Source organism: Equus caballus, chromosome 9, assembly GCF_041296265.1.
Source record: "Equus caballus isolate H_3958 breed thoroughbred chromosome 9, TB-T2T, whole genome shotgun sequence".
Lineage (NCBI taxonomy): Eukaryota > Metazoa > Chordata > Mammalia > Perissodactyla > Equidae > Equus > Equus caballus.
The window spans coordinates 6,132,226-6,146,607 of record NC_091692.1 but is presented as its reverse complement, the minus strand read 5'-3'; the positions used below and the strand labels follow the sequence as shown (position 1 = coordinate 6,146,607).

At 37.5% G+C, this 14,382-nt stretch overlaps 1 protein-coding gene across 6 annotated transcripts in view; it reads right to left on the bottom strand.

Moving 5' to 3' along the window:
* SNX16 (sorting nexin 16) overlaps window positions 1-14,382 on the bottom strand; it is a 41,303-nt gene that overhangs the window by 17,647 nt on the left and 9,274 nt on the right. For all 6 annotated transcript variants that reach the window (XM_023648379.2, XM_023648378.2, XM_023648380.2 and 3 more), the window contains one exon: window positions 8,971-9,119. In XM_023648379.2, coding sequence (XP_023504147.1) covers window positions 8,971-9,119 — 149 coding nt within the window. The remainder of the gene's footprint in view (window positions 1-8,970; window positions 9,120-14,382) is intronic.

The following is a 14,382-nucleotide window of genomic DNA, read 5'->3' as shown; positions in this document are numbered from 1 at the left end:
GAAAAAAAAAAATTGGGGTGCAAATAAGTTTACATAAGATAGCAAAAAGCAAGTTATTTTGAAGCTATACAGCATTTTAAGCAAGTTGTTTCTGCTGATAAACCAAAATAAGTAAGCTGGTTTATGTGTTTTCATACAAGTAACCAAATACAAACATAAAATCTACAGAAGACACAAAGATTTTTAAGTTATTTTCTAAGATCTTGCGAACATGGAGATTGTGAACTCATGTTACATGCAAATACAGGACATAAAACATAATTCAGAATAATGGTACAGGAGACCCAAATAATTGGTGAACACTTTATCACTTTCAATGAGATATTAGTTTGAACAAGTCTAAAAAAGTGACTATCTTATGAAGAAATACAATTTTAACTTATACTTCGTTTCTTCCTCAGAAGATGCTTCTAAAGTAATTGAAAAGTACTTAGGTTGAAACAAGTTAAAGCTTTTCCTTGCAATCATGTTTATTATATTAGTTTACTTAGATATTTTCCCTAGAGAGTTCAAGAGAAAAAATTCTGACCATCCCGTTTCTGAACTGCCATAAATTTCAAAATAATTAAATAATATGGTATTGTTATATTTATACTTTCCAATTATCAGAAACAGGCTAAGTGGGTAGAAAACCAAACTTCCTTATTAGAAAAATACTCCCTTTTCTAAAAAGCAACTTTAGTAACATTTTTACATTCACAAATTACCCTAATTATAGGAATGCTGCTGCTAGGAAAGAAAAAGTGGGACAGCAATTTCTTTTTATACCTCTGGTTTATAGTATAAATGCAGCCCAAGATCAACAGTGATGTTGAAAATGTACCCAGCTGCAGGCACCTTTTTTTGGAGCGGCTATTCTGATTCATTCTCCTTCCCTGAAAATCTTTATGATCTATGGCTCACTAGAATTCTACTCAAATGAAATTCAATGGATTTCCTAAGTTTTTTTCAATACGGTTCCAAGGTTATACTCCATGCCCTACTCTCTTTACTCTGCAGTATAAGAATGAAATTTAATTTAAAATTGGCTTTACAATGCTGATTTACAAAACACCTTTTCTGTGGTTCACTATGTTTCTTCTGTTTTGACAGGACTCAGTCAGTTGAGGAAGACGCTCAACACTCATGCTTTATTCCCACTCCAGGAGAGGGACACATAAAAGTCTCCAGTAGACAGCGGTGTTCGAGAAGACAATTTCTTTCTCAGAAATTCTGATCTCTTTTCATTTTCCTAGAAAAGGAAGCCCTCACCCCTGCTTAGAATCACTGACTAGAGAACTTTACTTAGATTTGATAAATATTTGACTGCCTATCTGTGCCACAGTTCTGCTCAGTGATGTTCTATATATATTATCCATGTATGATTCATAAATGAATCAAGTGAATTCAAATAAAACACAAATACCAGTCTGTATTATTGAATGGTTTATGGAATAAATTTAAGTCAAATTTTTTTTCTTTAAGATTGGCACCGGAGCCAACAACTGTTGCCAAATCTTTTTTTTTTTTTTGCTTTTTCTCCCCAAACCTCTCCAGTACATAGTTGTACATTCTAGCTGTGGGCCCTCCTAGTTGTGGCATGTGCCGCCTCAGCCTGGCTTGATGAGCAGTGCCATGTCTGTGCCCAGGATCCAAACGGGTGAAACCCTGGGCAAAACCCTGGGCTGCCGAAGCAGAGCAAGAGAACTTAACTACTTGGCCTCGGGGCTGGCCCCGAGTCCATTTTTAAAATAAAGTGTTACTTTTTTTCTTCCTTACTTGTTTACTGATAGGTTTAACACAGTCCCCTTAACTGTCTTCTGTAGTCAATCTTTAATACCTTTGCTTCCATTTCATCACGATAATGACTAGGCAAGAAAAACATCAGGATAGGAGAGAAACCTCTCTGACTAAGAGAAGATCCAACAGTTTAGAGTAAAAAGGTCAGGAAGACTGTATCTTTCTATTCCTTTCATTAACTAGAGTACCTTGTCAGTGTGTTTGGGGAAACTCCGTTTTAAAATTGGGATCAGTTGCTGACTTAACTTGCCTGAAGACGAGCAGACCACAGATGGTATCCTTCAGCATCGTTTTTATTATCAAAGCAAGTGTGCCCTATAACTTAAACTCTTCCTTTGATTCTCTTCAAAGTTTTCTTTAAAAAGGTTTTACTGTATTTCAAACTTCTTAAAAGATTTCATCCAGTGAACTTTCACCATCTATTTACTATTTTGCTCCTTTCTTTCTTTCACAGGTATGTATCTGTTTACATTTCATAATTTTTTAAAAGACCAGGAATTAAATAGGTAAGTGTATACTTTATCTCAAAACTTATATTTTAAATGGGAAAAAAACTCCTAAAACTAAGTAAAAAATGCACTAAAAATCCTAGATATCACTTCTGTCAAAATGAAATTACGCACAAAAAGTCACTGCATGAAACTATTACCGAGGGATTTAGATAGAAATGTTACATCAGTTAATATTTCTCTTCAGAATTCTCCCCAGTTAAAACAACAAAGATTAACAGTGAATACAAGCCTGGGGAGAAGGGCAGAGGCAGGCATGACAGCTGAGGCCACGGGCAGGAGGGACGGGTGGGGCAGCAGGCGGCGAGGCCCGGCCGTGGGGCCCGGGTTAGACCGTCGGCACCTCTCCCCCGTTACTCTTAGCACACTGTGTCTCCACCTTCAGTCTGATTCCTTCTAATCCAGAACACTTCAAAAAACATGTTTTATGTCAAATCCAGTTTAAAACCCATCTATGCCTCCTCTCGCAAGGGGGAACAAAGCCCAGATCTTGGTGTTGGCATAAAGCACCTGCCCACATCAAGTTTTAACTGCCTCTCTTATCCGAAATTCAGAAACGGTCATCCTCATTTCTCTCCTGCTGCTCCAGGCTTCCAGGCCTCTCCTCACACTGGCTGCTGTTATCCTGGCCCATCCCTGCCACCTTTACCTGGCATTCTCAACCTTAGTCCTCACGACTCAGCTCATCCATTACCTCCTCAGGGAGTCTTCTCTGACTAGATCCCGTCCCCATCCTCTCCTAGTTCAGTATTCTCAGTGTGTCACCACAGCACCTGGAAAAGATCCCTCTCACAGGGTTTATTAGCCTGTATTATTAGTACTGTCTGTTTATGAAGCAGTCTGCTTCACCGGCAGTAGAGGACAGGTTCCGGGACTGTGCAGACTGTGTCGGAAGCAATTAGCACAGCAGAGAATAAGCATTCAACAAATAATGAATTTACTTGTAAGAGCGAAGCAATTAGAAAAAATTAATAAAACTATTAAGGCCATCAGAACAAACTTCTCTCCACTGTTGTAGATAAATACTACAGTACAATTCTCAAATTTGAGGTGGATTTTAGTTTTTAATAGATACTCCAGCTTTCAAAAGAAAGTAAGCCTAGGACAGCAAGAACTAAGACCAAAAGTCTGAAGAGTTAAAAGAAAGTTAGAACCTGGCTCTTTCTGATGGTACAACTTCAAGATTCATAAAGAAGCACAACAAAAACAATAAGATATGAAAAATTCAGAGCTGAAAGGGAATTTTCAGAGAACATTTACCCCATTACCTAATTTTCCAATCGAAGACTGGTCAAACTCAGTTAAGCTTATTTCACTACGAAGCCCAGAAAACTGAATTTTGTAAAAGGTCTCCAAAACCCAATTTAATTAAGTAAGGGTTTACATGTATCTGAATACAAAATGTTTGGCTTTATTGCCTTTTTAAAAACTGTCCATAACTGAATTTCTACCAAACTAACATTTTGTGGTAAAAATCATCCAACCAACCTTAGCAATAACGTGTTGATTCTCATGAGGTACTATTACACTAGTGCAAGTATAACTGAATTCTTGTCTCATTTTATAAAAATACTAAGACTAACCCAACTTCTCTTGATAGTATCTTTACACAGAAAAACAACTTAACTATATTAACAACAAAATTTCCTGTGAGAAGACAGTTCAGGTTGCAAATGTCTAAAAAATAGTTTAAGTATTCTGTTCAAGAATTATAGAATTACTGAACTTTACAACTAAGAGAGACCCAAGAAGTCACCTGCCCCACCACAGCCCATTTAGTAACTCCCTCTTTGATGCCACTGAGAGTCATCCAGCCTTTTCAAACACTGAAGGTAAAGAGGAACTCCCTTTCTCAAAAGGCAGAACACTTTCATGCTACATCTCGTTTGATTAATCCTTCTCCCCATCACAATCTTTAAAGTATGTGAAGATGTCTATCATATTCCCCAAGGACTTTTTCCTTTTAAAGGGTAAATATTCTGATTTCTTTCAGTTGTTCCCTCGTGTAAATGCTTGGATACTATTTTTTTTTTTTTTAACTATGAACTGCTGCTAATCTAGATCCATTCTAAACTTTTTTTTCCCACAGATGTAGAATTTCAAACACTGAATTTTGGCACTGAAGCCCTTATAGATGAACGGCACTATGATGAAAAAATATATAATTTTAACCCGTGTATCTTACGAGAATTAAAACGGAGGAAAAATTTGGTAAATCAGGACAGAAGACCAGTACTTCTGAAAATAGAGAAGAGGAAAATATCTGCGGTGCTGATCAAATGATGTAACAATTTCCAAGTGGCTCAAGACAGCATAAAACAATAAACAGCCTTGTTTTACCTATAACAGATTGTGCAACCTGAGACTCTCCCCCTTCATCCATCTTCACACACCCTTCACCTTGACAAACTGAGTTACACACTGTGCCTGGTCTGAGAGCCGGGCCTTCCTGCTTCTGCATTTTGATAAAATATTCCCTCTCATCTGGAAAGCTCCTCTTCACCTTCTCTTTATCAGTCTAAATATCATTGATTCTTTAAAATCCAGCTCCAATGTCACCCTGTAGGAGGCCCCGTCTAACTCTCCCTTCCTCCTCTGAAAGAGGTCTAACTCTACCCATTGCAGTTTTCTCGGGTGCTTCTTTCTCCTATTCAGTTGTCTTGAATAAAACATTAGCATCTACCACACCCTTGTGTGGCTGCAATACCTTATGTATAGTAAGACCTAAATAAATACTTATGGAACAAAAATCAATAACTCCTTTTATCATGAAAATATTAATGTTTTTATGTTTTCTTACTTTGTATTTTCTAAATGCACCTGAAAATAATATTGTGTTAAAACATTCAAACCAACAATCCTAATACCCTTTCAGTTGTCCTCTTCCACTCGTGCTTTGTTAGTTAGAGAAGTTACAATATTAAGAGCTGCCAGTTGTGCAACGGCAAGCTCCTAGACAACATGAGGGGTAAGAAATAACTGTGCTGTGAGATACTAAGAATATCAAAAAGGAAATGAAAGATGATATTGAAAAGGAAAATGAAAGAACTGTATGAAGAACTAACAGCAAATTCTTATTTGGCTGTACAAAGATAGTAATTTTTCTATGCTGCCATTCCAACTGTAAGAGGATGCTAAGAGGTGTACCAACAGGTACTGTACAACTAACTGATGTTTTAAGTAGTGGTTCTTCAATGTAGTTTTATGTTTTATAAAGAAGTATTGGGATTCTGTTTTTTCTCCTTTTCTCTCTTAGGAGAAATTCATAAACAGCTGTTTGGCAACCTCAGACTTCCTAGATATCTCCTAATTATTTGTTTCTGACTCATATTCATCTTCCTCCCCATAATCTTAATCTGGCCTTCAAGGCTCTCAAATCCTACTTCCTGCTTCCAGAATTGCTCGATAACTGCAAAAAGGACTGACGGTTCCTTTTCTGTGTTCCTGCTACTTTTATAATCAGAATCATACCAAGAAGCATTTCATAAACTCTTACTTGGTTTAAACAGAATACTGATAGAATACTAATTTTCTTCAAATGAATTTTAAGACCAATGAGTATATCTTCTTCTTTCATACCTTTCTGAGCATGGCACAGGGCAAACACTTAAGGTAAAGATTAATAACTCTTCTCCCCACCGCCCCTACACCGTGCTTTAAATAATAATTAAGAAACTTCTTAAATTGTGAAATAACCATGAATGCTGCAGCAATGCCAAAGGAACCCTTCCCCGCCCTCTCCGGCCAAGAAATCTCTCTCTCCCTGAAACATCTATTTATGAACTGAGCAAGACGACTGCCTCTGTCCCTAAGTATGCAGTTTTAGACATAACAAGATCTTGAATGTCCCCAGTAATGCCCACCTTAGAGATGGAGATCTATTATCAGGAATTTAAAAAAAAAAGAAAGATGCATCTCAACTAAGATAAACTTTCACTATTTAAAAAAATCAAGAAATCGGGGCTGGCCCCGTGGCCGAGTGGTTAAGTTCGCGCACTCCGCTGCAGGCGGCCCAGTGTTTCGTTGGTTCGAATCCTGGGCGCGGACACGGCACTGCTCATCAGACCACACTGAGGCAGCGTCCCACATGCCACAACTAGAAGGACCCACAACGAAGAATACACAACTATGTACCGGGGGCCTTTGGGGAGAAAAAGGAAAAAATAAAATCTTAAAAAAAAAAAAAAAAATCAAGAAATCATAGAAAGAGTTTATTAATATGGTTCACATTAATATTTCATTTGGTAAAAACAGAGTATAGTCATTTATAGAATAAATCTGATTGTAAGTGACTAGAATATTTTCAATACAGAGACATAAAGGTTTTTGAATAAGGGACAAGAGAAAGGGGACAGGATGTAAAAGTCCTCTTTTATGGTATGGTATACAATATATTTTCTTCAAAGGCTTTCCCTATGATTTTAAGATTTGTTGGTTTTTATTCCTGCTTGCTGTATCTGAATTAACACTAACCTCTTTTTTGGGGGGGATGTAAAAAACACATGAAAAAGTAGGGAGCACCCACACTTCCACCACCTAGAAAACAGCTGCTAAGTTTTGTCATGTTTGCTTCAATTGCTTTTTCTTATCACTAATACAACAGGAAACACCAACAGTTCTGCCATTCACTCAACAAGCACTTACTGAGCACGGCCTCCATGTTGGCACTGTGCTAAGCGCTGCACGCTGACTGGGGAGTCAGACAGCTACAGGACCTACTACTATGTAAGCACCTTACAACCTAGTGGGAGAAACGCAACCAAACCATCACAGAAATAGTTACAAACTGAAATGCTAGAAATTAAAGTACCAACTAGCTATTCTTAGCTGGGATTCTGAGAGAATCAGACCCTAGTGACGAGGATTTCAGTGACCATTTTCTCAGTTCTCTTAAGATTGGTCTGTAGCTAGTATCACCCTAGAAGAACAGAAGATAATTCACACATAGAATGGGTGTCATAGGCCTTAGGAGTTGACTCTCAGGACCAGCTGAGAAGGGCTGGTACTGCTACTGTGAGAAAGAGCTGAATTTCACTACTTTTTGGCGATGGTAGTGGTGGGTGAGGGGGTGGTCAGGAAAGCCAGTCACCTAAGGAAGTGAAGTTTTTATTGCAATCTGAAGGATACACAGGCATTATCTAGGCCAGGGCTGAGTGAGGTAGCATGAAACACTGCTTTTCCAGGGAACAGCATATCTGAAGGCGCGAAGGGACAAAGGAGTGAGGTGATTTGGGAAAACTAAAAGACCAAAACAGCCGACATACTGAGAATGGGGGTGGGGAGGAATAATGAAACACGAAGCTGGAAAGACAGGCAGGTAGGCAGAGACCAGGAGGAACAACAAACTGTTACAAAAGGTGACTATGGCTCCACAGGCTACAGAAACAAGAGCAGACAAGAAGGGTCAGTGGGAAAGCTTCTGAGGTAATTAAGGCAAGAAAATTGCTTAGACTAGAGGGGTGATGGCAGGAACGGAAAAAAGCAGAGTTGAGTGGAATTTGAAACATACAGGAGGGATAAGGGTAGTGAAGGAGGTGTCAAGGACGACTCCCAGGTTTGGGGAGATGATACTGTTGAATACTGTGGAAAAGGTGTAGAAAGCAAGCTTCCCAGTCTGTTTTAGGTTTGAGGTCACTTTGAGATACCCGAAGGAGCTGTCAAGGACGCAAGTGCATACGTGAATGTAGAGTTGAGAGAAGGGTCTGGCCTGCAGCTCCTTTCGTAGCGGACAATGAGTGGGGATGGGCGGAGACCTCGAGCAGCCGTCAGGCTTAGGCAGCACACGGTCAGAAGCAAGACGTCTATGCACAGCGCGTGTGTGTTATGTATAACCTAAGGTGATATACACTAAAAAAGGCTGAGAAAAGAGGCTGAAGAAGTGAGATCGGACGGTTTTCTTAATTGCTTTCCATCCTTATGTGAAAAACTACTAAAGATAGTTACAGACATAGGTATCTCTACAATACACTATTGCTGCCTTGTAAATGCTCTCTTTTCTCAAAATACTTCCAATTTACTTGATGATCTAAGTTCCAAAATTAGATACCCAGCTGACATCAAATCATAAAGCAATTTTCTGTAAATATATTCAGAAGCCAAAAAACCCATACAGATCCCTTCTCTCCCTGTTCAGTGGTTTTGGTACTTTTCACTTTATCCTCTAAGTAAATTAACTCAACTTTACAGTTTTCCTATTTTTGCATTACTTTGGAGAAATATAAAGAATACTACCCTTAAAATCACATAGTGTCATATTGACCGTATTGATGTGGGCCGCTTTGTTTAAATGACTGCTAAAACACTAAATATTAAAATCAACTTCACACTTGGGTGGTTTAGTATATGGTACACTGAATTTTTACCTTTGCTAACTTTTCAAAATTGTTAATACAAATCAAACACCAAATAAATTCCTGACTGGAAAAAAGCAAGAAAATTCCATGGAGTGCTTTATTAGAGAGGACAAGTAATTATAATCCTACCCTATATTTCTGTGCTTGAATAACTAGGGTCCTAGATTTATTTATTTTTTCTCCCCCCTACTTTATGTCCCCAAGTCCCCATGGTACATAGTTGTATATCTTAGTTGCAGGTCCTACTAGTTGTGTCATTAGATTTATTCTTCAGTTTAAACTAGTTGTTAGAATGCACTGATAACCTCTTACTTCAATTTGTTACATACCAGTTGGCAATGTCCTTGTGAGCTACTAAATTTTGAAGAAATGCTTGTAATCCTAATTGTCTATCTTCTAAAAAGTCGGCATTGTAATTATCTTTGAACCAGCGTTTTGGTGGAAGTGCTAGTCGAAAGCCTGGAAACATCTCTTTTAACTGAAAAAGAAGAAAAAAGAAAACACAGTGTTCAACTTAATTATATCACCTCTACAAAATCTATCCTGTTGACTAGGTAAAACTATTCATGAAATATGTTAAAATAAAAGAATTAAATTTAGCTAAGCTTTTTATGCCTTGATTCTTGATTTCTAGCAGTTGTATATACATAGAAGTCACAGTTGCTCCACATCTTTGCCAACACTCAGCATTGTCTGTCTGTTTAACCTTAGCCATTCCAGTAGATGCATGGTATATTTCATCGTGGCTTTAATTTGCATTTCTCTGTTGACAAATGATGTTAAATATCTTATATGCTTATTTGAATCTGCATACCTTCTTTGGTGAATTATCTATTCAAATCTTCTGACCTCTCCACTTTTTAAGGAAAAAACTGGGTTGTCTTTTTATTATTATTTTGCAAGAATTCTTTACATATTCCAGACACAAGTCCTTTGTCAGGTATATGTATGACAAATATTTTCTCCTAGGCTGTCACCTGACTTCATTTTAAGTCTTAATAGAGCATAAGTTTTTAATTATAATGTTATCTAGTTCATCCATTTTTATCTTTTATGGTTTACCCTTTTTTTTAGATCCTAAGAAATCTGTGCTCACTCCAAGGTTACAAAGATATTCTTCCACGTTTTTTCCTGGACATTTATAGCTTTAGCTTATACATTTTAGTTTATGATCCATTTGGCATATCTGGCTTAAATTCTGCTTTCTTGGGCAAGACTTTTCCAATCTTCTAAGCTATATTAGATTTCCCTTTATATACTGTGTTCAAATGACTATACCGGTGTAACACGTTACCTCAAAACCTAGTGGTATAAAAACGACCATTTATTAGGTCATGGACTGTGGGCTATCAACTCACACAGGGCACAGTGAGAATGGCTTATCTCTGTTCCACACTGGACTGGGACCTCAGCTGGAAGACCTGAAGGTGGGAGCCGGAATCATCTGAAGGTCAGTCCTGCATATGTATAGTAGATGATGCTGGCTGCTAGCTGAGACTTTAGCTGGGGATGTCAGCCACAAGCCTAACATGGCCTCTTCACGTGTCTTGGACTTTCTCTCAGTAAACAGGGTGGATTTCAAAGGAGAGCATCCCAAGAAAGCGAGGATGAAGCTGTCTACTTCTTATGATCCAGCCTGGTCACACAGCTTCATTTCCATTGTCCTCTATTGGGTGGAGAAGTCACAAGCCCACCCAGGTTCAAGGGGGAAGGGAAACAGACTCTACCTCTTGACGGTCAGTGGCAAGATTCTGGAAGAGCAGAGGGGATTGGAAAAATTGCTGTGCACACTTTTAGAAAAGACAGCCTGCCACAGAGTCTCAAATCAATTTACTTTTCAAATGTCATTTATCACAATGTACATAACATTTATTTAATTTTGGACTTTCCTACTAGACCTGCGATTCTAAACCTTGGCTGCACACTGGAATCACCTAGGAACTTGAAAAGATATTAATTACTGTGTTCTGCCTCTGACAGATCTGGGTTTAATTAGTTGGGATATGGCCTGGGCATTGTAGTTTAAAAAAGGTTTCCAGGCAAGTCCAAAGTACAGCTAAGATTGAGAACTATTTTAGCGCACTGCAACGATCATGCCTTATTCATAGGAGCATCCTCAATGTCCAGCACAGTGTCTGCTCCATCACAAGCAGTCAACAATCTCTGTTCAATAAATGGATGAGCGAAACGAAATCATGTACACTCACATTTCTACACTTAAATACAAAACTAAATATCACAAGGTAAAAAAAAGGCTAGCAAAAGGGAAAAGTTCACAGGGTAAAATGCTAAGTAAAAATATAAAATATAACATTCTGTCTGTATTTCTATAAATATGTAAAGATAAAATAGACAAAAACTAGAGAGTAACTTGGACCACTGAAAACACTGATTTGATTTCAAGATGTAACTAGATACTTTTGGCCTTGGAGTTTTGTTATTTAATGTGTTTGCAATGAAAATAATAAAAGCCATGAGGAGGAAAAAATAGTCTTTTATTAATTTTAAGCTTTAAATTTAAATAAAACATATGTCCAGATACATGGTTATTTTTTTCCTTTAAAAAATTATCCTCAGAAGAGGGGAGTGTCCCACAAATGAGTCCTCACAAAGTCTTCATTTTATGGGTACTTAGTCAATAACTTTATTTTGAACAAAGTACAATTTGGGGACTATCCATTAGCTTGCAATAACTTTTGTAAATGCTAATGTTCATATTTCATTAAATTAAAACATTAATACATTTCTTGGAAAAATGATCTCATAATAGGCATTTGATGTTTCTATAAATAAGCTTTCAAAAAGGAATGCACATGTTTTTCGGATTAAGATGGAGAATTGAGCACACTCATCTAATTCCGTCTTTCTGCAGCCCCACAAAAACTATAATGAAGAGAAAAATACATAAAACAATACATGAGAAGCTAAAATGCAGAGAGAAGAGTGGTAATTGACTCAGTAGAGGCAAGAAAACCCTAGGTGTAGGAAAATCTCCACCAAACGGACACTACAGAAACCATTTCAAACTTTTGCTCAGGAACTGGCAGCGAAAGGCAGGAGATTGGAAAACACTTCTCTGGACAGTTTGATCAAGCCAAGAAGAAGGACCTAAGATCCTGACGTCAGAAGTTCTCCAAGAGTGGTCCACCTTCATCACCCTACAGCAAAGCTTAAGGTCAACGGAGGCCTCATCCACGGAGTAAGAGACTCCAATGAGCTTTTAGCACCCACCTTCCAACTATGACCAGACAACCAAGAACTACTTAGTTACTCTTTAACATGGAAGACAAACAGAAAAAGCAACTCAGAGAAAAAGATAACACAAGAAGAACACATGAAAGAATAAATATACAGATGAAAACTTATCACTAATACACTCAATGGATTAAGAGCAGATATCACATCCAGGAAATACTAAGATGACAAAAAAGGGACACACTTACAGAATAAAAACATGCTTTTAGAAAGAAAGAAATAAGGAAATCTCCTCCAAAATAGCAAAAAAGAAAAAGAGAATTAAAAAGGGGAGGCAAAGATAAGGAACCAGCTCGAAAGGTGTATTTTACAAAAGCAGTTACAGAAACAGAGAACTGAGAACACAGAAGGGAGGAATTCATTAATAAAGCAATTCAGACACATTTGTCTGAAGGACATGAGTTACCATATTAAACAAGACCACTGAGTGTCCAAGAGAAGAAACAAAACCTACAAAAAACACTGTGAAATTTTGATTAATTACACAGAAAAGGTTCAACAGACTTCTAAAGAAGAAAAAAACAGGTGTCCTACAAATGATCAGGAGGAAGAATGGCTTTGGGCTTCTCAACAGCAACACTCAACACTAAAAGCAAGATGACAATAGCTTAATGTCTTCAAAATTCTGAAAAAAATCCCAAAGACTCCAACCTAGAATTCTATACCTAGCCCAAATTTGAATCAAGTATGAGGACAGAAAAAGAGTATTTTTAGACACGCATGGATCTAAAAAATATCACCTATGTGATTTTCCTTAAGAAGCTACTGGGGAATTAGTTCCTCTAAAAGCAAAGAGTAATTCAAGAAAGAGGAAGATATGGGATAGAGGAAACATGACCCAACAAAGGAGAAAATAGACAAAATCTCCTGAAAGACAATCTTAGGACGATACTTTGGAACTACATGATGAGATCAATCAGTGTAGGACAGCTCGGGACACTGTGGCCCAAGAGACAGGCAGGCTGAGGACGGCCATGAATTTCTCTTTAACGGAGGGGCTGAGCCCTATGCCCTGCTGCCTGGAACTGAGAACAATTGCTCCACCTCACAGAAATGTTCAGTTTTAACCTACTTCTGCAACCTGGAAGTAGAAAATAGTGAGCTTTTAAGTAGAACACAGAGAAAAATCCACTTCTTGTGGCCATATTTCTGCAAACTATTCATCACTCAGCCTGCTCTATAACCCTGCCAGACACCTCAACTCTGATCAGCCCCATGTGTTCCAGAACTTGCTCATGACTTTGCGCTCTGACTTCCTCAGAAGAGGCTCTTATAAGCTGAAGCCAGATTATAACCCAGGAGACTAAAAAAAAAAGAGGAAGAAAAAAAAATCAGTGTTCTATAGAAAATTTTCTCTTTATAGCCAGTTTATTTCAATTATGTTCAATAATTCTCATGTTGTCACTTGACTATTTTTTTCCCCACTACTATAGATAAGTGGGGAATATAAATTCCTTAAATTTAGGACGCATCCATGTAGTTTCTATGTAATCCCAAATTCCTAGAACAATGCTGAACTCAAACTACTCACTTCATAAACTCTTCATTATTGGTTTTATAAAATTAAAGATTCTAAGATTTTAACTTCATTTTTAACAATTATAAAAATAACTGCAATTTAACCTGTGTGCCCGCTGGTGTTTCACACATTTTGATTCTTGCCAGTAAAAGCAGGTAATGGGTGGAGCGCCTTCTGGTACCTAGAAAACTGATATAGACACTTAATAATTTTAAGTGCCCAACTTGGAGTACCATGGAGATAGTTACTAGATTTAAATTTAACTCCTACTATCATTTTTCTTCAAAAGCTTCAGCGTTCTCTAAATCTCAACTTGCCTAAGACAAGAAATATTTTAGCAATAAAGATAAATCTAGAGAGATAAAGGAAAGTAAACACTAAAAACAGTTGAGCCCTGAAAAGAAAAATAATAAATAACAGATTAAACAGCACTAAATTGAAACCTAGAAATTAGTCTGCAGGAACAAAGATTATAATAATTTCATAAGAAAGCTAAGAAATCCACTTAAGTATCTAGTAACTTCATGAATTACTTTGATTCTTCTTGTTTGTTTAATCATTAAAAAAACTCAACAGAAGTACAGAATTATAGGTTTTTAATTCATCAGTGTAACATAAAAACTCAGGAACAGTAAATGAAGTTCATATATAATGGCAGAAACACACTAGAAATAATACTTTAAGTATTCTGGCATACTACAAAAAGGCATCTTAATATCACCTTAATAAAGGATAAAATAGTTTGCCATTCTATATTTTACCTTTTCATTCAAACTGAGGTTTTCAGAATGCCAGAAACTTTTTGGCAGCCAGGCAGCTGCAAAGCCACATAAACAGGGTTTCCCACCAGCGAACATTGTTAAGAACATCCTGACTTTAGAAGTTCTGAGGAGTCCAGGAAGCAGGGGGGAGGGTGGCAGGCGGGAGAGGACAGGACCAGTGAAGTTTCCTCTACTGAACACCCGTC